General features: G+C 52.6%; 2 protein-coding genes across 2 annotated transcripts; one reads left to right on the plus strand and one right to left on the minus strand.

The window, feature by feature from the left end:
• Positions 1–1487: 1487 nt before the first annotated feature.
• On the minus strand, positions 1488–19405 carry NOP14 (NOP14 nucleolar protein). Its single transcript, XM_061145385.1, has 18 exons — positions 19122–19405; positions 16596–16730; positions 16025–16166; positions 14259–14401; positions 13667–13801; positions 12896–13018; positions 11858–11989; positions 11236–11554; positions 10638–10768; positions 10142–10227; positions 9210–9345; positions 5023–5124; positions 4444–4597; positions 3591–3750; positions 2934–3081; positions 2443–2561; positions 2195–2350; positions 1488–1937 (listed from the first exon to the last, which is right to left on the minus strand). The coding sequence occupies exons 1-18, from the start codon at positions 19311–19313 to the stop codon at positions 1838–1840; spliced, it is 2613 nt and encodes an 870-aa protein (XP_061001368.1). The 5' UTR covers positions 19314–19405; the 3' UTR covers positions 1488–1837.
• On the plus strand, positions 19312–27637 carry LOC133058578 (serine/arginine repetitive matrix protein 3-like). Its single transcript, XM_061145286.1, has 4 exons — positions 19312–19336; positions 19504–19720; positions 19765–20628; positions 24507–27637. The coding sequence occupies exons 1-3, from the start codon at positions 19312–19314 to the stop codon at positions 20600–20602; spliced, it is 1080 nt and encodes a 359-aa protein (XP_061001269.1). The 3' UTR covers positions 20603–20628; positions 24507–27637.
• The last annotated feature ends 297 nt before the right edge of the window (positions 27638–27934 follow it).

The raw sequence follows: 27934 nt of genomic DNA on the forward strand, positions 1-27934 counted from the left end.
TTGGACGACCCGTCCGGAGGGCGGGGTCCATCCTGACCGGACCCTCTTCGTGTCGTCCGCCCCGGCCGGAGGCTTGCGCCCGAAATACAGCTGCGAATACGCGGAGTCGGCGCGGGGGCGCCGGCTTGCCCGCACTCCGGCCGCGGCGGGGACGGTGGGGCGTGTAGGCGGGAATGTCCGGCGCCCTGCCTGCCCGAGGTCCCCGGGGAGGGGCAGCTGCCCGCATGGCGCCTGGGGGCCTGGCGTGGGCTCCGCCGGCAGCCGGAGCGCCTTCCTGCACCTCCCGCTTCCCCTCCGTCTCTTGAAATGCAGGCGTCTGTGGTCGAGCCGACCAGGACAGGCCACTCCCTCCTGTCCGCTCGACACTAATGCGCTCCTCTGTAGACAGGAACTTCAAATAAACCTCACGGCAGCCCCTTTGCCCGGCGTACAGCTGTTCCCCTTGAGTACCAGTCCACTCTCCCAGAGGAGCACGCGCGGCTTGGGCGTGACGGCGGAGGTGAGATGGTTGGGAGAGCGGCCCAACGTTCAGCTCTCAGAGCAGCCGTCTGCGCCTGGCCAGGCGGTCACAGCTGCTGTCACCACCACCTTCTTCCCCGACCCCCTATAGGCCCCCTTTGCCCGGAGGAGGCAGGGCTGAGATGGGCATTCCGCCTGGTACTAACCTTTCCCAGGACAAGGCCTGCAACGGGGTGCAGAAGCCCAGGCCGGGCCGAAGTGGGGACACAGGGTGGCACAGGACCGGAGCTGGGGCTGTTCCCCCTCCCAATAAAACTCGGCAGCAATACCTCGGCGCCCAGTCGGGTGAAGCAGCAACAGCTGCTTGACAAGTTTACATGAGACAGAGCCTTGAGGCTGTACAGCAGGCTGGGCTACCGGCAAGGAGACATACCCATCTGTGGCCCCTGACACCCACCAGGGTCCGAGGTCTGTGGAATCGCCCACCTGGCGGACACCTACAGGAACAATCCTAGGGGAACCAGGGAGAGGACGCAGGCTTATCTGCTGAGGCCATCACTGGTCCCCTTTGCCTGCTCCCAGGGGGTGCTCTGGCCCCAAAACCTCCTATGGCTCCCCAAATCACTCATGATTCCCACCAGCCCCCGCAGGGGAGGTCTGAATGGGTCACCCTCTTTCTCATCTTCCACACACCCAGTCTGGCCAATCCTCAAATCTCGTGCTCCCTTTTGTGGCTTGTGATCTCAGGGACGGGCTCCCTGAGGTGAGCTCTAGGGCCTCCGACACATGCCCCGTGCCACCTGGGGAGCCAGGACCCTGGGGGCTTGGGGCGGCATTCTGTGCAAGGCTGTAGCCCCAGGGCCACAAGGGTGGGCAGGCAGCTCCTGTGTCCTTAAGACCCTCCTGGGTCCATGCAGCCCAACCCCTTCTGCCTTCCCCGGCAGTTGGCAACCCGAGGCTGGGATCAGGGTGACACCAATCACGGCTGCTGGGTGCCAGGGAAACAGGTGACGTCTTTCTTTTTTGACTTATGAACTGTGTGCAGACTTGTTTCATTGATAACTGAAAATCATGTAACATTATAAATACCCCTGCAAATTGCACGTGGAGGCACGTGTGCCTGACTGACCAGAGATGCTGGCCAGGACCCCGCTGGCCGCAAGCTCTGTGATGAACTCAGGACTGTCTGGAAACCACGCAGAGGCATCACATACAGTTTATCGGCATGTCGTTCCCATGGAGGCCTGGTCCTAGTTCCAAAAGTGCAATTTGTCAGGAGAGGCTTTTTTACAAGAACGAAGTACAGGAGAAGACTCTGGCGTTACAGACAGCAGCCCCTCGGCATTCAGTATACAGTATCTCCTTGTCTTTTTATAATTTATTTTTTGAACTTCTTCCTCTTCAGAGCCTTCCATTCACCTTCCTGTGTGGCGAGGCTGTTAAAAAGTTGCTTCACTTTTCGTTTTCTTTCCGCATCCCTAAAAAAAAAAACCCGATCTCTTGATTACTTTTTCGGGAACATCTTGCCCTTTTTCACATCTGAACCAGCAAGTGAGATCCCTGTGGAGCCGGTGCCTCCGTCTAGGACACGTTGGGGACAAGTGAGCAGGACGAAGCCCCCAGGCTGCCCTCCGCCCTGGCCTGGCCACAGGGCGCTGGCATCGGGTTGCAGAAGGGCCCGGCCTCACCCCAGCGGAGCGCCCGCCCTGGCCCTGCTTTTGCCTGCCCCGCTCACCGCTCCATGATCTCCGAGAGCCGCATGCGGGCCAGGAACTGGTTGTCCTTGCGGATCTCCCTGACGGCTCCTTTGAACTCGCGCTTGTGCTTGTGGATCAGCCTCCGCCGCTCCTGTTCCTCCTTGGTGCTGCCCTGCTTCCTGCCGAACTCCAGGCTGAGGGTGCAGAGCCCGATGCAAGAGGCCGTCACGGCGCCCCGGACCCCCCGGACCTCCCCCGGCTGGGGTGCTGGGCCCTCAGTACTCACACTTTGACGAGCCGGGGGGTGAACAGTTTCAGCGGCACTGGCTTGCTCTTCTCACAGACCAGCGGCTGACAGTGCCTCGGCTGGCTTTCCATCTCCGTCAGAATGCTCCGACTCAGCTCCTGAGACACCAAGAAGCTCACACACAGGTGGCCCACCCACCAGCTGGCGCTCCACCCTCCTGCTGCCCCTTCCCCCAGGGCCCCTCGGGGCTGTGGGCCCAGAGTGTCCTCAGCACGTGGCCTGGCAGGACCCCAGGCCCACTGAGACCCATGGAGCAACAGGACTGAACCTTGTCCCCCGAGGAGCCTTGACAGAGCAGGGCGGCCCATGAGGAGCACACGACGGAGACCGACCCCTCACACCTGATGGCGAGTGCAGAACCCCGCTGGTCGGGGGCTCTGGCTGTCAGGGGCATGTGGCGAGGGGCGGCCCCCTGGAGCCTCCGAATTGGAAACGCCAGCCTGCCCGCCCACCTCTGGATCCAGCCTCACCTGGAGCGCGGGCGGGCAGCAGCGGGCGGACAGGTGCTCCATCAGGAGGGCTCGGAGGGGCTGTGTGATGTCGTGGAAGGAGGGCAGGGGGCCGTAGGCGACCACGCAGCGCCTCACCAGAGCCAAACACACGGCCAGGCAGGACAGCCTGCAGGGCGATAGCGGCCCCAGTCACCCAGAGCCCGGCGGCTCCCCTAAGGTGGAGGCCTCCCCAACACGGGCCACAGGCTCAAGTCAGAAATGTGCCCTGAGCAACGGCCACAGCGGCCGCGGGGGACGGCAGGAGCTAGAGACGACATCCTGTGTCCGTGAGCAGGAAGAAGGCTTCGGGAAACAGTAACAACCGAGAAGGGTGGCTCCACCTCAGTTTTTGTTTAAACAGGAGAAAATCAAATTGAACAAACCATATACATGGGAGAGACCCAGGAAAACTGACTATGCTGGCTGAAGCCCTCATCTTAAATAAAGCTCACTTTGCTGAACTCATTCGTTAGATCTAATAGCTTTCTGCGGAACCTTGAAGATTTCCTACAGATAAACCCAGTGAGCAGTGGTAACGTGGGGCATCTTCATGGTGCTGGGTGCTGCTGGCTCCCGGCCTGGCCTCTCTGAAATCCGAGCTGCTGCCACAGCCCGTAGCCCCGGGCCCGCAAGTACCTGGTGTGGTTGGCCTCGGTCTTAGTCTGGGCTCTCAGGCCGCCGGCCCACTGGAGGGGGAGGCTTCTCCTCTGCCACGTGGCCATGTCCTCCTCGTCAGAAACCAAGAGCAACTCCGAGTTCTTCCCATGTGCTCTGAAAGGGTGCACCAGAGTGTAACCTGGGTTCCGGGTAGGACAGGGAGAGACGGCCTGAGATCATGGGCTGCAGGCAGGCTCTGCAGGGTGAAGCCTTCGGAAGTTCATTGGACAAGCATGTGCTGCGTTTACCACGAGACGAGGGACAGTTCTGGCCGGGGCACCTGGGCCAAGTCCAGGCGCGGCAGTCCCTGCCCTTGTGGGCAGGCTGGATGGAGCATTGGAAAGAAGCAACAGACCCAGGAAAAGCAGAGGAGGGTGAGGGGCCCCTCAGAGAGCTGAGGGGCCCCAGCCAGAGAGCTGGCTGCGCGGGGGCATGATGGGAGTCTGCCCACATGAAAACAAGTGGAAAGAAAAGACAAACCTTAACCATTATTCCATCTCCACCCCCAGTACTACTTCCACTCAGGATCAACCCAGAACACTGCGGTCTCCCGCTTCTGGTGCCGAGTCTGCCACCTGGGGGTTCTTCACCCGCACTCCACTCACTCGTGCCACCTGGAGAGCGGCTACGTGCGCAACACACCCAGTGTGATCCTGACTTCACAGGGAGGGTGTGTGCCCACGAGGGGAAAGGCTGCTCTGGACGACAGTGCTTTTGTCTTCTAACTTTCCCACGCTCTGAGCTTTCTACTTCTTTGACTATGAATTACTTCCAAAGTCTTTAAATTTCTGAAGCACAATATACTTGAAAAGGCTCCCTGGAAGTAACTGACCTTGGCTCTGCTTGTTTGGAGTTGCCATGTGAAGAATCCCAGCGAGAAAGTTGATGAGCTCAGGAATGAACCTCTGGGACAGAGACACGTAGTCCAGGAACACGCAGCACACGAAGAGTCCCTTGACCACGTCCTGCAGTGACTGCACAGGGCACTGGCGAAGAGTGCAGGGCTGGTCAGGAATGTTCCGGAAAGCCACGCTGGCAGGCACCCAGCTTCCCCGGGACTGTGGTCCCCGCAGTGGAGCAGAAGCGGGCGAGGGGCCCCGGAGACGGAGCTCTGTGACCACGAGGCCCAGCACTCGTGGGGAACCAGTTATAACCCCCACAGTACGTGGGCACGGACCACACGCCCATCGAGGAGAAGGAACAAGTTGGACTTGTAAAGCCGACCGGGCCTGACGGGGGGCTGCACCACTGTCTTCTGGGGTCATGCCCTGTTGCCCTGGCTGGAGGGGCTAGGGCGACTGCCCCGAGCAGCTGCCGGCCCGCCGTGTTCACAGGCCCTTGCAGGTGAGCTCTGCTCAGTCGCGGCCCTCGCCCAGTCCGGGCGGGCTCTGATGGGGACGGTCTGACGCACCTTGGTGAGGGGCTGGCTCAAGCACAGCAGCGCAGGCGTGATGACCGGGTGCCGGAAGTCAGAGGTCGGGAACAGCATCCCAGCAATTCTCAAATAAAGGAGCTGGAGAGGAAGGCCACCACCCAGATCAGAGGAGGGACGCACAGGACAGCCTGCCGTGCACCTCGGCACTGATCACAGAAGCAGACCCCCACCCAGAGGACAGTGACCCATGCTGCCAGGACACTAGGCCCCAGACAGGCTGGAAGCAGAGGCTGACACCTCAGGTCCCGAACAGCATCCAGTCACCTTGCCACCAACCAATTGGCAGAAAGGCCAAGAGCTGGTCACACAGCCGCGACCCTCACCCCAGAGTTGCCTTTAAACCCCTCCCCGGAAGCCCATCGGGAGTCCGGGTCTTGTGAGCACGAGTGGCCTGTCCCCGTCCGGCGCCTGCAGTCAAGGCTGTGCTGTCCTTCCCCACGACCCACACCCGCTCACTGGCTCTGAGGAGCGTAGGACAAGCGTGGACCCCAGTTTGATTCGGTGACAACATCAACTCCTGAACCGTCATGCCAGCCTATGTATCACAGAGCACTGCAGCCACCGCTCCTGCCCACAGAAGGAGGCCGGCCCGTGAGCCCAGACGAGGAGCGGGGCTGAAGCCCAGGTGGCCAGCTGCCGCCGGCCTACCCCGTGAAAGATTGCTGCAGGGAGGCCGGCTGGACGGCCCCACAGGGACAGGCCGCGGCTCCCAGGAGGGCTGAAGCCACGGACCCCGGCTCAGGCCCCTGCTTGAGGAGCCTGTTAACCACCAACATGAAGCCTGGATGCGCAGGTTCCTGCCAGTCGTCATTAGCTCATTTTCAACACAGAGCAAAGAACAAGACAACTGAGCAGGATCCTTCCAGTGAGCGGACAGGACGATAGCCCCAGAGCGTGTTCAGTTCAGTCACTCATTCATGTCCAACTCTTTGCGACCCCATGAATCACAGCACACCAGGCCTCCCGGTCCATCACCAACTCCCAGAGTTTACTCAAACTCATGTCCATCAGGTCGGTGATGCCATTCAGCCATCTCATCCTCTGTCGTCCCCTTCTCCTCCTGCCCTCAATTGCTCCCAGCAGAAAAAGGAGTACGTCAAGGCTGTATATTGTTACCCTGCTTATTTAACTTATATGCAGAGTACATCATGAGAAACGCTGGGCTGGAGGAAGGACAAGCTGGAATCAAGATTGCCGGGAGAAATATCAATAACCTCAGATATGCAGACGACACCACCGTTATGGCAGAGAGTGAAGAGGAACTAAAAAGCCTCTTGATGAAAGTGAAAGAGGAGACTAAAAAAGCTGGCTTAAAGCTCAACATTCAGAAAACTAAGACCATGACATCTGGTCCCATCACTTCATGGCAAATAGATGGGGAAACAGTGTCAGACTTTATTTTTCTGGGCTCCAAAATCACTGCAGATGGTGACTGCAGCCATGAAATTAAAAGATGCTTACTCCTTGGAAGGAAAGTTATGACCAACCTAGACAGTGTGTTAAAAAGCAGAGACATTACTTTGCCAACAAAGGTCCGTCTAGTCAAAGCTATTGTTTTTCCAGTGGTCATGTATGGATGTGAGAGTTGGACTGTGAAGAAAGCTGAGCACCCAAGAATTGATGCTTTTGAACTGTGATGCTGGAGAAGACTCTTGAGAGTCCCTTGGACTGCAAGGAGATCCAAGCAGTCCTTCCTAAAGGAGATCAGTCCTGGGTGTTCATTGGAGAGACTGATGAAACTTAGTTTCCCTCAATGAAATGAAGCCATGCCGTGTGGCACCCAAGACGGACGGGTCATGGTGGAGAGGTCTGACAGAATGTGGTCCACTGGAGAAAGTAATGGCAAACCACTTCAGTATTCTTGCCTTGAGAGCCCCATGAACAGTATGAAAAGGCAAAATGATAGGATACTGAAAGAGGAACTCCCCAGATTGGTAGGTGCTCAATATGCTACTGGAGATCAGTGGAGAAATAACTCCAGAAAGAATGAAGAGACGGAGCCAAAGGAAAAACAGCACCCAGTTGTGGATGTGACTGGTGATAGAACCAAGGTCCGATGGTGTAAAGAACAATACTGCATAGAAACCTGGAATGTTAGGTGCTTGAATCAAGGTAAACTGGAAGTGGTCAAACAGGAGATGCAAAAGTGAACGTTGGCATGACATTTAGGAATCAGCGAACTAAAATGGACTAGAATGGGTGAGTTTAACTCAGATGACCATTATGCCTACTACTGTGGGCAAGAATCCCTTAGAAGAAATGGAGTAGCCCTGAGAGTCAACAAGAGTCCGAAAGGCAGTACTTGGATGCAATCTCAAAAACGACAGAATGATCTCTGTTTGTTTCCAAGGCAAATAATTCAATATCATGGTAATCCAAGCCTATGCCCAAACCAGTAATGCTGAAGAAGCTGAAGTTGAACAGTTCTATGAAGACCTACAAGACCATTCAGAACTAACACCCAAAAAAGATGTCCTTTTCATTATAGGGGACCAGAATGCAAAAGTAGGAAGTCAAGAAACACCTGGAGTAACAGGCAAATTTGGCCTTGGAGTACAGAATGAAGCAGGGCAAAGGCTAGTGGAGTTTTGCCAAGAGAACGCACTGGTCACAGCAAACACCCTCTTCCAACAACACAAGAGAAGACTATACACATGGACATCACTAGATGGTCAACACCGAAATCAGACTGATTTTATTCTTTGCAGCCAAAGATGGAGAAGCTCTATACAGTCAGCAAAAAAAAGACCGGGAGCTGACTGTAGCTCAGATCATGAACTCCTTATTGCCAAATTCAGACTTAAATTGAAGAAAGTAGGCAAAACCACTAGACCATTCAGGTATGACCTAAATCAAATCCCTTATGATTATACAGTGGAAGTGAGAAATAGATTTAAGGGACTAGATCTGATAGACAGAGTGCCTGATGAACTATGGATGGAGGTTCATGACATTGTACAGGAGACAGGGATCAAGACCATCCCCATGGAAAAGAAATGCAAAAAGGCAAAATGGTTGTCTGAGGAGGTCTTACAAATAGCTGTGAAAAGAAGAGAAGCGAAAAGCAAAGGAGAAAAGGAAAGATATTCCCATTTGAATGCAGAGTTCCAAAGAAGAGCAAGGAGAGATAAGAAAGCCTTCCTCAGCGATCAATGCAAAGATATAGAGGAAAACAATGGAATGGGAAAGACTAGAGATCTCTTCAAGAAAATTAAGAGATACCAAGGGAACATTTCATGCAAAGATGGGTTCGATAAAGGACAGAAATGGTATGGACCTAACAGAAGCAAAATATATTAAGAAGAGGTGGCAAGAATACACAGAAGAACTGTACAAAAAAGATCTTCACGACCCAGATAATCACGACGGTGTGATCACTCACCTAGAGCCAGACATCCTGGAATGTGAAGTGAAGTGGGCCGTAGAAAGCATCACTACGAACAAAGCTAGTGGAGGTAATGGAATTCCAGTTGAGCTATTTCAAATCCTGAAAGATGATGCTGTGAAAGTGCTGCACTCAATATGCCAGCCAATTTGGAAAACTCAGCAGTGGCCACAGGACTGGAAAAAGTCAGTTTTCATTCCAATCCCAAAGAATGGCAATGCCAAAGAACACTCAAACTACCACACAATTGCACTCATCTCACACACTAGTAAAGTAATGCTCAAAATTCTCCAAGTCAGGCTTCAGCAATACGTGAACTGTGAACTTCCGGATGTTTAAGCTGGATTTAGAAAAGGCAGAGGAATCAGAGATCAAATTGCCTCCTCCCGGGCGCAGGAGGACTGAGAGGAGCTTCTCCATGTTCAAGGTCAGGAGGGATGGCTGTGAGGAGATACCCGGAACGTGTGAAACATCAGAAACCTCAGAGCGGTGAAAGGTCGCTGGCAGGAGCAACCTGCCCACAGGTTCATCCTCAGGAAAACACGCCCCCCTGGTTTGCCATGAAGACTGAACTCGTTTCTGTTCACAGAGAAAGCAAAGCAGGAACTGTGTCACCGAGCACATGGCAGCTCGCTGTTAACGGTCAGCACTCCTTCTGGGCCTGGCCCCATGTGATCTCCAGGCCCTGGAGGCCCTGGGCAGACACCCCCTCGAAGCCCCCACCCTTTCATGCCAGGACGCCACGCGGGATGGCCGATGTCCGCAAGCCCCTGCTCACCACGTCCAGGCCTGGGAAGGCTGCCCGGCCTGTGGTCTCAACGGTCCCTTCCATCTCGTGCATGGCGTCTCGGAGGACAAATTTCACGGCGTCACTTGCAGACTCAGGAAACATCTGGCAAAGGTTATACAATGGCCTGTTAATCAGAAACACAGGTCAGGGAGGATGTCTGCAGGGGAAAAAGATGAGCAAACCCCACGTTCACCATTCTCCTGTGATGTCCGCTAACAACGCAGTCAGAGCCAGAAGCCCTGACTCTTACACCTGTCAGGCCGTCCTGGTGATCCAGAAACTTTTTCAATAGCGTTTGTGATAATTGGGACTCATTTTCGCCTTTTCCTAGACCCCTGGTTGTAACTTTCCGGCAGTGGTGGCAGAGCGAGCCCTGTCTGTAGGAGTCACAGCCCGGGGAGCAGGTCCCATGCGTCCTGAACCCACGGCTTTCTTCCCAGCTCTCCTGGGAGCAGACTGGCAGGGGGAGGGTGTGCAGCCCAGTCTGGCCTGGGGTGTCTGCTCTCACCACTCCCCGCCCCCCGACTCAGCACCCTGCCCGCTGCATCCTCCTCCAGCCAACATGGCCCCGGAGCCAGTGGCTCTGCCCGCAGGGCCCTTTTGCACAGGGTGCAGGCCCAGCCCGGAGCCCCCACGGGGGCAGGAGCAGACAGCGAACAAAACACATGAGCCATCAAATACTCTGAACAAACCTGAAGGGGCGCAACTGTCACAGGTCCATTTGTTCACCACTGAAAACGCCCCCTCTCCAGAGCGGTGGGGGAGCACGCAGACAGGACCGAGGGGCAGGGCTCGCCGTAGGCGCAGGGCCAAGGCGGCCTCCACGACATCAGAGCCACTTCACTAAGTGACTCCACTAAATGGCACAGAGTTTGTTCAACTCGGCCCCCGGTCCCAGATAACCCCCAGCTTCCACTCACACAACCAGCTTGTCGATGACGCCGAGCTCTGGGGGGTCGCTTGCAGCCAGGTCTCCGATGTATTCCAGAAGGAAGCCGAACAGTTTCTGTAGGAACAGGGTGGGTTAGCGCTCGGGGTGAGCCCGGAGCCCCACCCAGGACGCCCGCCCCTGCACCCTTGAAAGGCCAGGAGTGTCGAGGGCCGCAGGGATGGGGTGGGGGATGCGAGGCAGGCCACGGGGCAAGGAGCGCAGGGTCCAGCGTGGCTCCCTCGGCTGGGAGGCGACACCATAGTCCTGAATGGAGAACGTGATCGGCTCTGCTGCGGTCAGCGTGCGTGGTGTTACTGGGAGAGGATAGGAGCACGCCCAGCACCCACTCCCCGCACGGTCACGCAGGGTGGACTCACGGCGCACAGTGCTGGGGCTCCCCCCACACCCCCGGGCCTGCCCCGACTGCCGTTGCCACGGTTACCAGGCCCCCGCCGGCTCCCAGCGCCCGGGGGCGGCCAGCGTACCTCCAGCTTTGCTTTGTTCCCCACTGCAAGGCTCGGGTGGTTGCATTTCTGAATTCTCTCCACAACCAAAAGCTGGTCTTCCGTTGATTTTCCCAACAGTAAAGACTTCAGTTCCTCGCAGGATTCGGGAACTATCAAAGTAACAAAAAGTACAAAACATGCTCCAAACTTAACTTGTAAAATGAGAACTACTCACATTTCTGGTAACACAAACGCAAACACTGAACACAACCTAAGTAACAGGACTTCGTTTGCTTCCCCCATGGAGACAGTTCCGCCCGCGTCATAGGAACCCTCGTCTTGTGTGATCATCACAGCGAGTTCTAACAGATCCACCCGGCGGACAGATGCCCCCGGCAGCCCCCAGCACTGCTGCAGGCACGGGACAACGGCCAAGAGGCCGCCCGGAGCCCTGGGGTCAGGCCCAGGGGACGCTGCAGAGGATGACCGGGTCTGTCTGCCAGCCAGGCCGGCACAGACAGGCAGGGTGTGCGTGTGGCCAGCTTGGCGCCACCCTGCTGCTAACGCAGCCCAGCCGGGCCCGGCCTCGCCAGGTATCCCCGCTATTCGGGACCTCAGACGGCAGGGGTCTGCTGACCTGCGAAGGTGTAGGGCAGCTCGGCCCTGGCCGCCGCCCGGTCGTCCCTTGTCAGCCGCTCTCCGGGGCTCAGACGCTGACCCCCCTGGGGCTGCTCGCTTGTGACCTCGCTCTCGGCATCAGACTCCTGGCGGTCCGGGCTGTCGGGGCCGCGCGCGTCCTCGCTCCCTGCATCAGACTCCAGGTCCGAGTGGCCGTCTGGGCTGTCGCTGTCCTCTGGGCCTCCCTCGCTCCAGCCTTCGCCCTCCTCTTCTTCCTCTCCGCTCTCCCCGCCACTGGCGTCCCCGCTCGGCTCCTCCTCGACATTCATCTTCCCATCCTGGGAACAGAATGCAGACACCAGGTGCGTCAGTCCTTGGGGACGGTGGCCAGCATGGCTGTGACCGTGCCCGAGGGCCAGGGGCCCAGACTGCCGGGCCTCCCCCACCCTTTGGAGGCTGCTGCGTGTCCCAGGGCTCGAGGCCTGGGGTCTGTGTTCTGCAGCTCCCTGCCACCAAGACTCTGGGCAGAGAAGCTAGCTGTTTCTAGAAAGACAGTTCCCGTCTGTGGTAAAGCTATTAGGTCAGAAACCAGAAAATCTGCTGCTTTAAATGAAAACCAGGAAAGAAGGCAAACACCTCACTTTGTAAGAAAGCAAGCGCCGGTCATCTGTGTCCAGCACGAAGCCATCGTTCAGGTCATCAGCCGACAGGTGCTTCGGTCTCTTGCTGTGCGCATCTTCCTCTTTCCCGAGCATCCTCCGGAGCCTCTCGGCCTGAGCAGGAGGAGGAGGGTCGTCCACTGAGCAAGCGCTGGGCAGGGACGCAGGCCGCCTGGCGCCCCCGACCTCGCAGCTGCATTAGGCCTGCCCTCTGCTTTCTGTCTTCAGCCAGACAGGCAGGCCCTCAGCACGCGTCATATGGAAGACTTATTTAGCAAAAATAAAAACAAGTATCGCAGCAGAAATATGTTCTGGTCACAAGGAAGGAAAAACCGTTACTCTGAGGTTTCTCTGGCCAAGTGATGCCAGCCAATTGGAGTGAACTTCACTCCCCGCCAGACCTCAGAAGAGGAACAGGACACCCTACACTGAGGTCTGAAACAAGTGGCCTGGCTACTTTTTCCATCTGAAAACAGGCAGCGGACACTGGAGGCGGCCCCCCAGGCGGGAGCACTGCGAAGGCCAGAGTGCGGGAGCATGCCTCTGTTGGTTTTTGTCGGTAACGTACAGAAAACTTAAAAACCTTTAAGAGAAAAACGTGAGACAGGAGTGCACTCTATCGCCAGCAGCTGTTTTGAGGTAAATGAATTAGGAAAAAATGTCATTTTTGTTATACTGGGTATTATCTGCTTTTTTTTTTTTGCTTATAGTCAAAAATATAGTAAAATATTTTAGGGCTTCCCTCATAGTTTAGTTGGTAAAGAATCTGCCTGCAGTGCAGGAGACCCGGGTTCCATCCGAGTCAGAAGATCCCGTGTAGGAGGGCATGGCAACCCACTCCAGTATTCTTGCTGGAGAATCCCATGGACAGAGGAGCCTGGCAGGCTGCAGTCCATGGGGTCGGACTTATCGACTAAACCATCACCATCATCACCACAGTAAACAAACAGAAACTTCCAGAGGCTCCAACGATCCCACTGACTAGGTTTCCCAGGGCACCGCCCCCAGCCCCACCAGTACCTCCAGGCGTTCGAGGCGCGCCTGCTCCTCCCTGGCTAGCTCCTCCTCCGTTTTCATCCTGTTCGAGGGCTGCGCTTTCATTTCAAAGCCGAGCTCACGAACCATCACGTCATATGCATCAGGCTAGGGCAGACAGAATAATTTTTTTCTTTTTAATAGAAAAGACTTACATAACTAGCTCCCTACATGTGTTGGTCGTGGCTGGACGCTGTTACGGAAGAGGCCAAACCACGTCCTAAGTCTTTTCTGCTTATGTGACAGACTGGCCCTTGTCAGGCTTGGGAGACACTTCTGGGCCATATACAAAAATTCTTCTCCAAACACATCTGCTTTAAGAAAACTAAACCTTGCCCATCTAGGCATTAAGCCCCCAAACAGGGCCTTGGGGAAACGACAATGAGGTCGACATACAGGTGTGCAGACGGCCACAGGGAAGGCTGGTAAAATACTAGTTATTTCTCAGAAACCAGCAACTCAGAAGACTGCGGCTTTTTCAACAGCTGAGACTAAAGTTCGGATGCCACCTGCGGGTCTCCCTGCTCCAAGTCTCCCTGACGCCAAGAGACCACCGTTTTCTTTAGTGTCACTTTTCTGGCGTAAATATTGAAATAACTTTCACTCTACTTCCACCCCTTGGAATAGACATCAGCTACCTCAATGTCAAAGTTTAACAAAATGCTCAGGTCCTAGACGGCAGACGTCTGGCTCCCCCCAGTCTGCAGACAACGTGCACGGCTCGGGGCCAGGCCGAGCGTGACGTGTCCGCCCCACCTCGGGCTTCTCCTTTCCGCCCCCACTCTCAGATTTGGGCGTCTTGCGGGCCAGGAGAGCCTGGATTTCTTTCCAGTCTTGGTCTAGCTTCTCTGTGAGTTCAAGGGCATCTTCCCGTTGAGCCTGTCTCTCCCTCTGGGGAAAAAACACAGATGGAACGCACCCCATTACTGTCGGTGCCCAGGCCCCGCTGGACAACCGCTCAGCCAACACCCACCGTGCCGACTCAGAGAGACCACGAGAAGCGAGCCTCTCAGGAGCCCACCTGGCAGAACCAAGTCCCCGCTGAGGCTGTTCCTCCGGGCACTCTGAGCAGTTGGCAAAGCAGTGATGCTATGTGACTCCTGATACGCGCCAAAACACTAAAACCAAAACACAACCCCCCCAAATCAAACCCCTAACCACAAGAAACCATCAGGGTACTGCCTGATGGCGTTAACACGCATCCTGTGCTCCTAGTCAAAGTGAACACTTTCATTACATTCACAGAAAGTCTTAATACAACCTAAAACCACCCAGGGAAAAAAGGCTGCAGGCGTCCCAGTGGCGAGTCCCAGGGTGGAACTGCTCTGGCACAATGGCAGCCGCTCACCTTTTCCTGCTTGGACCTGGCGATGAGCTCCTCAATCAGCTCCCTGCGGGACTTGGGCGGCTCCTCGCCCCCGCCGGGCTGCTGGGTGGCCTTCCCGGGGAGTGGCCCATCTCCGCCTCCAAAGTGCGTCGCGGTCAGCTCGGCTGCAGATGGAGCAGGGAAACCCGTGAAGCCCAGGACCACCCAGAAGCGGGTTTTGCAGCCCCTCTGCCAGTGTTTCTCCGAGCTCAGTCCTGAGAACCCATTCCATGTTCAAGAGGAAATTCTCACTGGGTGGTCACCAAGATCACAGGTACGGCGGCGCTTAAACCAGACGAGCCCCTCTGAGAAAGCCCAGAGGCACAAGAATGGGTCAATGAACGACTGATTCCTCTGCTTCCCAGAATGTTCTGCACGTTAGAAACTACCCTCACTTAGTGTTCTGCCAACTCAAGATTGTTCACAATGGTTTCTGAAAATAAAAATTCACAAAATATTCACTAACAAGGTGCTATGACATGAAAGATCCGAGAAAGGGTTCTCAAAGGAAAAAAAAAATCTGTTGGTGCACTTAGTACAGGATTTAGTTAGAAAACTCAAGTTGACTTTTAAGATGAAACTCTAAGCAAGGAGAACACATATTATGTAGTTGAACAAAATAAAATGTTTCCTAATGGTTCATTTTTAAAGGTACAGTAAATGTATTTTTAGAAGTTAACAGGCTTTTCTTTTACAAGTTACTTAGATTTTGATGAGCTCATTATAAAAACCAGAGGACAGGAAACCTCAAACGAACAGCTGAGTCCCCAGGACCAACACCTGGAGTTGGAATCTCGCTTTCCCCATCTACCGGATGCCACAGCTGCTTGTAGCAATGCGGCGGGGGCTGCTCACCATGTGACCAGAGGTCAGGCCATCAAACGTACGGGCACCTTCACCCACAGTGCAGGTGAGTGTGCGTTAACAGGGGAGTGTGCAGAAAGAGCTCTGAACAACAGAAAGTGCAAAACCAAAGGCTCTGGAGATGAACTCTGCTCTCCTCTCACCCGCAGAGCAGCAGCAGCTGTGCCCACCTCCTGGGCTGTGGATGAGCCACCACCGGCTGCCCTCATTCCCAGGCCTCCTGCCCCCGCATCAAACCAAAAGGCAGTCATGGGTTTAACGTGTTGGCTTTCCACACACCACAAAGCAGCAGCTTTTCTGACGCTGCTGAACAGAGGATATTTTAATCTACAAGGATGCAAACTAATGACAAGACCCCGACTTTATAAAAGGGCCCAAGATGATCAGACCTGAGTTGACTCCTAACTCAGATCAGTTGCATGTCAGTGTTAATTCAGTTCAATGTATATCTCCTTCATTATTCCCTATAAATAAGCTCAATGTTCCTTTCCCCACAAAACTGCCACAATTGGTTCTGGAGTAAACGAAGCCTAAGAGAACCAGATAAACACTGTCCCTGAACAGAGCTGGTGAGAACCAATGACTCAGTGGCAGCAAAGCAGAGTGGGTCTGCACAGAGGTGCCGTCCAGGGATCAGCAGGGCGGGTTTTACCCACAACTGATGCTTGGGGTAGACAAGCTCCCCGATTCTCTGAGCTCATGGGTAAAACGAGCTGGGGTCAAGTTTGAATGAGAGAAAGGATACAGAAGCGCCTTCTCAGCTTACAGAAGTCTGTATATCTTCCGTACACATGCACCTTTTTAGAGGTCTACAGCTGCGTTTCCTCGGTCTGGGCAGGAGTGGCAGGAAGAACGTCAGTGGTGCCCAGGGGCCCAGGCCTCACCTGACAGCACTCCCCGGTCCTCAGCGTCACTGTCACTGTCAACAATGTCGTTATGCTTTTCGATATCCGCCAAAGACTGGCCATAATGAGTTAATTCTTCATCTTCATTTAGGTTGTAGATGCTTTTTTTTTCATGTTGTCGCTAACAGGATAGAAAAAAAGTCCATCTCCTAAAATTTCCACATCCATTTAAAGTTAAAAAAAAGTTACTTTTTCCACTTTTGTGCAACGTGTCAATGTAGCTTTAAGATGATTCTGATATAAACAGAACTTACAGAAGGTAAATAAATCAACTGGCCAGTCTAAGGTGCTTGGAAATCGCACTAGGACCTTGCTACCACCCTCGGACCCACTCCAGGAGGCATCACTGCTGTGTGCTCTGGCTGAGGCATCTCTCCGCCCAGCTGGTGTGTGCAGAAGGCTGCTTCCCCTTGGGCCTAGCCAGGAGAGCCACACCATTCATGCTTCCCCGCTGTCACCCACAGAAGCATAACTGAACGAGGGGGACTGGCCTCTTCCTCCTGACTTCTGGGCAAGGAGACAGCAGGGCACCCTCCCCCGTCTCCCCTACCTGCTGCTCCAGAGCAAACCTCTTCATCATCTTCTCCTCCGGGCTGATACTGCTGTTGTACTCCCCAAAGCGCTTATCTCGGAACACGCTGGACTTATCCCTTTCCTTGTACTCCTTTAGCAGAGTCTGGGTGCGCTGAAAAGCAGATCACAAAACTGTCTCTCACTGGTCCTGACAACTCTGAGCTCTGATGGCTTGGCAATCTGGGTCCCCAGAGGGCAGCCACTTCCACAAGCGGACACACTGAGGGTTCTGATGAACTGGAAGATGCCATTTTTTATGCCTCAGACCACTGAAACTAACAGTCCAAGAAAGGCCAATCTATTGGCTGCAAAAACTGATCTCAATTACTGAGGGGAAACTGCCAGACAATAGAGTCAAAGAGGAGATCAGGAACCCAGGGAATTCTCTAGGGAGTGTTGGTACCTTGTGCCTAACACCAAAGGTTACAGCAAAACAAGAGCAACCAGAAAAGAGCAGAACAATCGAGTGCTCAGAGGTCACTCTGCCAGGTGAAGCAGCCAGACGAGCTGAGGTTGTAGCTGAGACAAAGAGAAGCCAGGGAACCAGGAGCTGAGAAGCTGTTTGTGTCAACAACACCACCACCATCAACTGCAGAGACTGCGGCAGCACTGCCTGTCCTGGGCTGGTTATGTTCATGTATGTGCCAGTATCCATGTATATGGTCAGTCTTTGTTATTTGTGGATTTCATATTTGTGTATGTCTACTGCTAAAATTTGTGTGTGTGTGCTAAGTTGCTTCAGTCACATCTGACTCGTTGAGAGCCCACGAAGTGTAGCCCGCTAGGCTCCTCTGTCCATGGGATTCTCCAGACAAGAATACTGGAGTGGGTTGCCATTTCCTCCTCCATGGGAAGGGAAGATCCTGGACCAAACCCACGTCTGCTGCACTGCAAACAGATTCGTTAACGCTGAGCTCCCAAACCAAAACTCGCAGTGCTTTCTGGGTCATTTGTGGACACCCACGTGTTGCCCAGGAGGTGGAGACAAGAGTGAGGACTTGGAATCCCACTGCAGCACCGCCTCCCAGTGCACTCTGGGAGGTGCCTGCGGCCTCATCTGAAAAGGAGACAATGGCAGTTCCTACCTCAGCCTCCTAAGGAGAAAAGAGGAGACTAGGCATAAGTGGGGAAGACACATCTGTCTGTTCTGGAGCTCATGCTGCCCCCCACCCTGCCCCAGCCTGCCCTGAGGTGTGTGATGGGGGCATGTCGGAGTCAGCTGTAAGACTGTCTTGTCTACTACAGCTGCCAGTTCCTTCAGGTAAGGTTGATGTTTGATTCCATTCAAAGATCAGTCAGATCAGTCGGATCGCACACTGTGGGTCAGCACAGTTTATGAGCCCATGAAGACAGGGTCAGGGGTTACTCCACCTTTACTCCTTCACCTGCCAGGACAGAGCCGAGACAAGAGTGCTTAGTGGCAAGTGAAGGTTTCCCAGGTGTTCAAACGCAGTGCACACCCTGGCCCCTACCAGACGCATGACTGTACAAAATGTACTTGTCCTTTCTCTGCCTGAATTTTTTCACTAACCTACTAATGTCTCCTCTTCAGGATGACAATAAATAGTTAAAACCACCCAATGAGCATGTCTCAGAAACTACACAGAGAATGGCAGCAGAATGGAATCTGAAAGTACAAAATAGTCTGGGACCGTAAGCACAAGAAAAGGGATGGCTGTGAGGTTTTCCAAAAACGTTAGCATTTCAGTTACCTTGCAAAGGACATGTGCTTCAAAAGTGAAGTCGCTCAGTCGTGCTACTCTTTGCGACCCCATGGACTGTATGTAGCCCACCAGGCTCCTCGGTCCATGGGATTGTCCAGGCAAAAGTACAGGAGTGGGTTGCCATTTCCTTCTCCAGAGGATCTTCCCGACGCAGGGAATGCACCCGGGTCTCTCGCATTGCAAGCAGATTATTTTAGGATCTGAGCCCACCTGGGAAGTCCTATGTGCTTCCTTCACCAAACATCTACTGAGCAGCCTGTGTAATCCCTTATCCACGGCAGAAAAAGATCCAGGGTTCCTAAACCAGCAGAGCTCAGTCTCAAGGAAGGCGGTTAAGAGGTCCCCACCGTGACCAGGGCGGCACAGAAGTGATTGACTATGCCAGAGGGGGTTGGACCTGTGCGCCGGGGCTCCAAGGAGCGACAGCGGTTCTGCAGGGCGATGTCGTCCCATCTCACGCAGAAGCAGAGGCAAGAGGATGCACACAGTCCAGCCGACACATGACACACTCACACACACGGCGTCTCACGGCGCCAGGAGCCGTCCTGAGGACTCTCAGGGGACGCGTCCCACCCTTCCAGCCGCCCCCCCACCCCCCAGGAGGTAGGTACCATTGGCACATCCTATGTACAGAAAGGGAACCAGCACCTTCGCCCGGGCGCTGCCGCAGTGGGTGGGGAGAGCAGGGCCGCGCGGTTGGTCCGGGCCGGCAGGCAGGGCAGGGGACCCCTTGGAGGACTCCCCCCCCGCCCCCGCGGAGGGCCCGGCTCCCCGCTGACCTTCTGGAGGGCTCGCGCGCGCGACACCCCGGGCAGACCCACGTCGTGGCGCGTCTTCCTGCCCAGAACCTGGAACTTCTGCCGGTTTACTTTCACCTCGAATGGGTTGGGGTTCGGCCTCGCCCGGCCGCCCCACGGGCCCGCCGGGGCCGCAGAGGCCTTCCCGCGCGCGGTGGACCTGGCTTTCCCCATGGCGACACACGCCGCACCTCAGGGTGCGGACTAGGAGGCGGCGGCGAGGCGGTTCCGGTTCCCTCAGTAGACACGTGCGACCTCGCAGCCGGAGACAGCCCGCCCGCATCTCGCGATAACTGAGCCAGCGAGAAGTAGGAACGTCGGGTAAAATACTGCCACGCCCCCGCGCAGCCTTCTCGCCCGCTAGCCGAGCGACTAAAACTCCCAGCAGGCCGCGCTCGCGCCCAGCCGCCTCAGCCCCGCGCGGGGCCTTCTGGGAGCAGTCGTGGCCCGCGAGGCGCCGCCCCCGCCTCAGGGCGCTCTGGCTCCCTCGTCTGGAGAGCCGTTGGCGGGAAGCCGGCCGCTGTGCGAGTAGGTGGTGGCGGCGGCGGCGGCGGCGGCAGTAGCCGTCGCCGCCGGGGGCGGTGCCCCGGCCAGTGAGCCGCTCCCAGGGCAATGGGGCCGGCAGCCTGGGTCACGGCGCGGCGGCGGTGACCGCGGCGAACCGGCCCTCCCGCTCCGCGGCCGCAGCCCCCGGCCCCGGAGGCGAGGCTGCCGGGCGCCCTCAGCGTACGAAGCAGCGGCGGCGTCGAAAGCGGGCCCAGAGGCGGCGGCGAGGGTGGTGGCTGTGGTCGGGGCCGCGGCAGAAGCAGAAGCAGCAGCGACAGGTGCAGGAGCGGCGGCCCAGCGCGGGACCCGACGCGGAGTCGGGCGAGCGATGCTTAGAGGCCGCCCCGCGGTCGGCCCCCGCCTTGTCCCCGCTTTCTCCCGCCCAGAGAGCCAGACGGCGGCGGCGGCGGCGGCGAAGACGACGACGGTCGTCTATGGAGCTCGAGAACTTATTGGCCAACACGATGCTGCTGAGAGCGCGCCAAGGTGGGTGCACAGCGGCGCCCCGACCCCGCCCGGGTCCTGAGCCCGTGCAGCCCCAACCCTGCCGGGAACACCGACCCTGCCGCGGCCCGCGGATCTTCCGGGGAATCGGGACCCCCGGGCCCGCGCAGCCTCGCTCTCTGGAATGCGGGTCGGCGAATGGTCAGCCTGGGCACCTGACGCCTAAGCTGCTCCGTCGCCTTTCGGCGCCGCCTCAGGACCCGCGCGAAGGAAGCCCGCGCGCTGCTCCAGTCCGTCTGCTCTTGATTCCCTGTCCTGCCCTCCTTCCGGAACCTCGGGACGCAGTGTGGCATCAGCATCGGGCAAGCACTGTGACCTGTCCCCAAGAGAGGAAGCCAGACCAGCCAGTAAAGCCGGTGGCGAAGAACCGTGCCTTTGTGGTCTTCAAAGGGCCACCGAAGAGAATCCTGTGAACCACCCTGGGAGACCCTTCCCTTAAGTGTGTATTGTTTAGTCGCTCAGCTGTGTCCGATTCTTTTGCGACCCGGTGGACTGTAGCCCGCCAGGCTCCTCTGTCCATAAGATTTCCCAAGCAAGAATACTGGAACAGGGGACTGTTACCCTAACATCTCTTCTTGGGTTTGAGGTTTGATGGTGTCCAGACCTGTTGTGTAGAGTGGGTTTTAGCCCGACTTAGGGAGAGATTGAACACATTAAGAACAATTAATGCTGGTCAACATATAGAAGCAGCAGCTGGGCCAGCCCATCTGCTTGCTGACCCTGGGAGTATAGCTCTCTGTGGAGGTGTCCCCTCTGCCGCCCCTGGAGAGACGGGAGAGCTGGCGGCAGAGCCCACCCATAGTTTTTCAGCCCCTTCGCTCTTAAGGATTTGGTGTGGGGCCAGCCGCTTCATCTTTGTGCTGCCAACAGAGTAAGTGCCCGCCGAAGGATGTTTGGGAAGAAGTATTTTGTGCTCCATCTCCCAGGGCTTCTGAGTTCCAGTCCTGGGTGCACATTTTGGCTAAGTGGAATTCTTGGTGACCTGTGATGCTGTTACGGAGAAGGCAATGGCACCCCACTCCAGTACTCTCGCCTGGAAAATCCCATGGACTGAGGAGCCTGGTGGGCTGCAGTCCTTGGGGTCGCTAAGCTACAGGACTGAGCGACTTCACTTTCACTTTTCCCTTTCATGCATTGGAGAAGGAAATGGCAACCCACTCCAGTGTTCTTGCCTGGAGAATCCCAGGGACAGGGGAGCCTGGTGGGCTGCCATCTATGGGGTCGTACAGAGTTGGACACGAGTGAAGTGACTTAGCAGCAGCAGCAGCAGCAGTGATGCTGCTGAGAAGCATCAGTCAGTTCATCTTGTGATTTGAATAGTGTTTAACATTGTGTAAGAAAAATTAAGCTGGAATATCAGACTTGGGGTGTTCTCTTTTTAAGCTACCTCCTTCCCATTTGTATCCTCAGCCTTTTAAGAGGAAAGATCTTGATTAAAATGTACATGGTTTTTCAACACCTTGGAGGCTGCATCAGAAACACTGTGCAGGAAATTCTTGCAGTCACAGTGAGTGATGCAGAGAATTAGCCACTGAAGTTAGGGGTTACATGGAGGGGTTCTGAGTTCAGATGTAGTGAACTTTTATCATGTAAAGTGTTTGCTGTATTAGGAGTTGAAAATCAAGACCTCAGTATTTTTGTCTGCTCACTTGAATCCCTCTGAGTAGAAGAACTGAGGATAGGTAGGAAGAAGCCGGGTCTTACTTTGCCGTTCAGGCCATGGGGAGTCCTCAGAGTAAGAAGGGGCATTGATTGTCGTCTGGTGCCCCTCACTCTAAACTCACACTGATCGTAGAAGTGGATCATCCTCCATGGAAATCAGGTCTGACTGAGGTTAAACCTGTTTTCTTTCTGCTCTGCTTTTACCTCTGGGTATAATGTATGAATAGAGAATATTGTACCAAACAGACTCCCTTATAGTGCTGTAGAGCTTAGGTAAGGAGACACCTGTAAGTATTCTATAAATGCTAAATAACAAAACTACTATTTTCTGCCATAAAGCCTAGGACCGCATTGATAATTGCTTAAGGAAGTTTTAAATTTTGTTCCCTAAACTATCAACTTGTGGTTTTATAACTCTTTCAAGATCTGCCCCCAGTCAGCAGGGAGTGTTTACTCCTGTGTTAAAGGAGTCATTATGTCAATGTGGTTAATGCTTAGAGAAGTTGAATAGGAAATGTCAGAAAGATGTGAATATTAAGTGCTGCATGTTGGTTATGATTTAGGGTTGTTTGCCCAAATTGTAAACTGTTTATTTGCTTTAGGAGCTTGTAGAGTATTTCTCAGAAAGTACCTTCTTGGACACATGTCTATTCATGGTTACCCCTAAGTTTCTCTGGCTTTGTATTAGGAAATTAACTTTTGAAATGAGTCGGCAGAGCCCGCAGTCATATGTTGGCCCTGGGAACTGTGGTGTTGTCAGTCCAGTCATTTCTTAGATTTATCTCAAGTAAAATCAATCTCTTTTCTTTTTTTGGCCTCAGGTTTGTTCAAACCTTTTCTCCTTTTTCAGGAGTGTCAGCAGATGGTGTCTCATTGAAAAAAATTGTGTGTATGTCACTATGCCAGGCACACTTTAAGGAAGTATGAAATGATCATATTATTCATAAAGTAAAACACAAAAGTCACCACTTTTTTTGAAACTCAGCATTTTTTCCCCCGTGCAGTACATTTGTGAAGCAACTTATGACCTTTAATTATTTTGAATGAGAAGCTGAAATTGTTTTGCATCATGCTTTTAGGAGACTAACTCCATTTTGTCTCTTGCAGAAATTAACCTCATAAACACGCAGGGAGGAGGATATGATATGTACATTAAACATGGATTTTGGTCTTGTGTATGGGAGTTGGTGATGGAAAGGGAGGCCTGGAGTGCTGCAGTCCATGGGGTCGCAAAGAGTCGGACATGACTGAAGAGCGACTGAACTCAGCTGATCTGATAGCAATTCTATTGAGGTTTCAGGTTGTAGTTTTACTATCTAAAGGTTTGTTTAGCACCTGACATATAGTTGATATTCCTTTTATCATTAATGCTATCTCTTGCTGAAGCTTACTCATCAGGGTTTTTGTTTGCAAGGAGTTTCTATAAGTAGCTTATATACCTTTCAATTCCAGAAATTGGTTTGGACATGCTCTTGTATGCTTACTATTCAAATTTTCTGTGCAGTAGGCCCTTCTTATTTTCTTGTTTGGTTCTTTCCACCTTTCGGGGTCCACTTTAGCTTCATTCTCCTTGTCCGTGTCTCTGATCTTCCAACTCAAAGGCACTCTACCCTCTGGGAATCTGGAACTTGGAGTTCACAGCATGGGGTAGCCAGTGATTCTCGGCTAAATTGTCATCTGTTGTAAGGACAGGACAGAACTCATTGTTTATCCCTTTCTGTGCTGGCCATATAATTGGCGCTTAGTCGACAATTGGCGATTAAGGGGGGCAATTTGTTAATTTCAAGAAAGAGAAGGTGAAATTTGTGCTGAAAACTAAAAGGCTGGCTTGATATGGAGGGTTTAAGGCATGTTCAAGTTTGACTGCAGAGCCTAATGGCTGATAGCTGAGAACAGCTAACATTAGTAAGGGTTTGTAGCATCCAGGCAGTGTGCCCAGTTCTTTCTGGGTGTTATCCCAGCTCAGCCCATACCTCATTCTCCTGTTCTGTAGAGCTGGGACTCGGAACAGTCCTACTTCCCGGTGTTGGCAGGAGGGTTGCATGGATTAATGTGTTAGAGGGCTTGATGCTTAGAAAGTGCTCAGTAAATAATCATGGCAGCTGTGGTTGTGGGTTTGTTATGTCCAGAACCTTGATGATGAGCCAGCATGTGGCAGCTGTGATCATTTGGTTGACCTTGAACCCGGCTCCTTGTCTCATTCTTCAGCGTTCTCTTCCTGAGTCCCCACGTGCAGGACATCCTTGAATCTCATTTATCCTTGAGCTTTATTATTTGTCTTGTTCATTTTTTGTTTGTGTCTTCTCCCAATACCCCCTTAGATGGTTCTCTACACCTTTTAAGTTGACTGAGGGCAGTGGTTTCCTAGCTGGTCTCTACTTCCAGAGTTTTTTCTCTTTTATAATCCCCAAGGCTGCTAGAACACTCTTTCTAAAACACAGAGTTGTTCTCTTTAATAATCTGATTAAAATTTGACCCTGGAGCTTCATCCTGGGTCAGGTCCAAATGCCTTAGTTTATCATGGCCCAGAGGGTCCTGCCTGACTACCGGCCTGCTCTCCTCTCCTTGTGCATAGCAGCCGTGGGTCACACCAGTTCATGCCCCTGGACTTTTCTGTCCTGCCTGGCAAAGTCGTCTTCTTCCTTCCTGTTCCAGGAAGTCTTCTGGGAAACGTCCGAGTCTCTGCAGAAGGCATGGTCACCCCATCCCTCCAGCTCCTGCTATGCCCAGGAGAAGCTCTTGCTGCGCTGGGCATGCCTGTGGCAGCTTTGGGTCTCCGTTCCTTGGTCACCAGCACCCAGCACTGGGCTAACACTCAGTCTCTTCTCTGCAAATGCCAAATGCTGGCTGAGGACAAAAGAGCACGTCTCAGAAAGTCCCTCAGTACTGGTAATAACCAGAAATTGAGATTTCAAAATAAGCTGTCTTTTTAGACTAGCAGTCTGGAAATAGGGACCAGAACCCGAGATTTTATTCAACTTTGGGGCATCAGTTGACCCCATACTTGTAAATGCTAAGTCTAGTACTGGAATGTTTATAGTACCTTTATTCATAATCATCTCAAACTGGAAATAACCTTTCAACCCAAAGAGTATCAGTAAGAGAATGGATGAACAAGCCGTGGAACTCCGTAATACTGCACTGCCTTAGAAGAGAGAACTACCGACACGTGCAACAGCTGGGCGTATGTTGAGGGGAGGAGCTGGAGAAACTGCAGTCCTCGATGATATCCTGAGCTTGAAGAGAAATTGATGAATCTGTGGTCATCACAGTGTGAGTGGTGATTGCCTGGAGGAAGAGGAGGGGCTGACACAGAAGAGGCAGGTGGGAGCTTTGGGGGACAATGAGCACGCCCTGTTTATTGATCCGGGTGGTAATTACATGCACACATACATTCGTAGAAATTCATCAAGCAATATTCTTAAGATTAGTGCATATTATTGTGCAAATTATATCTGGTAAAAGTTTTGTTTTTTAAGGAAAAAAAATTATAGAATGTTCTCATAATACCCTAGTGGTCCCGCGGTTTAGAATCCACCTTCCAGTGCAGGGGACATGGGTTTGATCCCTGGTCGAGACCCCACCTGCAATGCAAGCTCAGCTTGCGTGCTGCAACTATTCAGCCCGTGTGCTGCAACTCAAGAGAAGCCCAGGAACCACAAAGAGGAGCCACACGCACTGCAACAGAGCCTGCTTGCCTTGGTGAAGACCAGGGCAGCCAGGCGAATAGGTGTCAGAGGTCACCGTGAAGACTGAAGACACACAAACCCTGTCAACAACATGATCTTCCAAAAAATGTTCCTTAAAGGCTTGGTTAGCTTTGCTTGTGAACATGCCTGAGTTTGATGCCTTTTCCCTTCTCTGGAAGAAGGGCTGGCGTTGGTTCTTTTTATTATCTGTTTAGTTTTTTTAATAGTTATTCTGATATTCAAGATTCCTGTTTCTTCTTGAGTTATGTTTGGTAATTATATTTTCTAATAAAAAAGTTCTTGTCTGTGTTTTCAAACTGATTTGGCATAAATTTTATATGTAACATTTTCCTACTAGTTTATGATTACAATTGTGATCTTTTTAATTTGGAGTATTATTTGTGTGTGCCTGTCATTTTTAATTAGACTTGCAAAAGATTTTTCTATTTTATAAGTCTTTTTTTTTTTTATTTATTTATTTTTTATTAGTCTTTTCAGTGAATCAGCTTTTGGTTTCATATGCTGTTGTATGTTTGCCTTTTGTTTTACTAATTTCTGCTTATATTATTATTTTGATTGTGATTTGCTTCTAGCTTTTTGAGTCGAATGCTTAATCCATTTCTTCTTTTTTCTTCCATTCCTTTATCAGGAATTGACTATTTTATTTTGTGCTAGAGACTGTGGTTGGTACTGTAAGTAAACCATGAACTCGGCAGAAAATTTGCTTTTGAGGAGGTGACAGGCCAATGGTGAACATTAGTGTCCTAACTTAAGACTGAAGGCACTCTGATTAACGGGATGTCAATCATCTCTGGAAGAGAAATAAAAGATCTGGGACCAGAAACTGATGAGCTTCTGCATCCAGTCTCCCACGTCTAGACTTATTTATCAGTCTCTTACTTAGTAGAACTTTGTGATTAGTGTACTGCTCTTAGGTGAGCTAAGGCTTCAGACAGGTTACTTTCTGGTTAAATTAAGCACAGTTCTATAGAACTGGGTAGCAATCATGTATTTCCAGTTCCCCAGTACTAAGGCTTGTCCTGTTCAGATCGGGCGGCTGTTTCTTCTCTGCCTGAACTGTCCCCTACCCTGAAACTATCACTGTCTTGTGTCATGTTGGCACACTTCCTGGGTTCCAGGCCTTTTGTCATCACCACTAGTATGGTCAGGGCTTTTTCCCCTTTCCAATATCCCTGCACGGTGATCGCTGCCCATTCCTGATCATTAGGGAAAGGTCCTCTTCCAGGCCAGAGACCCTGCAGCCCTCTGACTTCCCTGAACCATAGAACCTTATTGTGGGTCTTCCTGCCAGTTGATTCTGTGTTCTGTCTGCATTTGAGGAGCTGGGGAGTGGCTTTTAAATGCTCTCCTTTGACAGAATAACAGCAGAGACGGGAGTTCTAATGTTCTACGGCACTCCCATTTCTGGAGCTGTAGAAGTTCAGGAGTTCTACTGTAACGTTTTGGACCAGCAGACATGTCAGCTATATTAACATCCACCTTAACACTGAGCTGGTGGCCCTTACGGTTTCTCACCAGGATAGTAGTGTTGCTTCTCGCTTGTGGGAATTGTTTCCCTCCCGTTTCGCACTGAATGTGCCATATGATGGGAATGTCCAATTCTAGCCCAGGTGACATTTTTCAGTGTTTTTACTTTTGTGCATAAAGCATCCCAGTCATATTCTGTTATCCAAAAAAGAGGGATCCATGTTTCAGATGAAACACATCTGAATATAATCAACTAACTAATTCAAAAAAATTCTCACTGTTATACTAAATAGAATCTGAACGGGCACTTCCCCTTATGGACAGCACAGTTCTAGAAAACACTGGTAATGTTGCTGCAGTATTGGATGAGGAGAAATGCAGATTGTGAAATAAACTGTTTCCTTCACAAATGAGAAAATATTTTTCTAAAGTTAAAAAAAAAGTACTGAAGAAGTAAAGTCCTCCAAATGAGTATTAATTTGTAAGCTAAACTATTTTCTGTCAGTATAAATTATCATTAGCAATCTAATAAATTCTGGTACCTTAGATTTTAAAAATATAATTCTCTAACACCCACTGTATGTCTTGGTGTCTACCAAGTATGAGACAACATCTGCTGGATCATCAAAAAAGCAAGAGAGTTCCAGAAAAACATCTATTTCTGCCTTATTGACTATGCCAAAGCCTTTCCCTGTGTGGATCACAATAAACTGTGGAAAATTCTGAAAGAGATGGGAATACCAGACCACCTGACCTGCCTCTTGAGAAACCTGTATGCAGATCAGGAAGCAACAGTTAGAGCTGGACATGGAACAACACACTGGTTCCAAATAGGAAGAGGAGTACACCAAGGCTATATATTGTCACCCTGCTTATTTAATTTATATGCAGAGTACATCATGAGAA

The sequence above is a fragment of the Dama dama genome, chromosome 6 (genome assembly GCF_033118175.1).
Source record: "Dama dama isolate Ldn47 chromosome 6, ASM3311817v1, whole genome shotgun sequence".
Classification (NCBI taxonomy): domain Eukaryota; kingdom Metazoa; phylum Chordata; class Mammalia; order Artiodactyla; family Cervidae; genus Dama; species Dama dama.

Bases quoted from the DNA above. Each gene is read 5' to 3' on its own strand.
- LOC133058578 (XM_061145286.1), top strand. From the start codon at position 19,312: ATGGCGACACACGCCGCACCTCAGG. The intron at 19,337-19,503 runs GTGCGGACTAGG...CTCGCCCGCTAG, and splicing joins GACACACGCCGCACCTCAGG to CCGAGCGACTAAAACTCCCA. The intron at 19,721-19,764 runs GTGCCCCGGCCA...TGGGGCCGGCAG, and splicing joins AGCCGTCGCCGCCGGGGGCG to CCTGGGTCACGGCGCGGCGG.
- NOP14 (XM_061145385.1), bottom strand. From the start codon at position 19,313: ATGGGGAAAGCCAGGTCCACCGCGCGCGGGAAGGCCTCTGCGGCCCCG. The intron at 11,555-11,857 runs GTGAGGTGTTTG...TTCTGTTCCCAG, and splicing joins GGCGCTTGCTTTCTTACAAA to GATGGGAAGATGAATGTCGA. The intron at 3,751-4,443 runs GTCAGTTACTTC...CCCGGAACCCAG, and splicing joins TCCAAACAAGCAGAGCCAAG to GTTACACTCTGGTGCACCCT.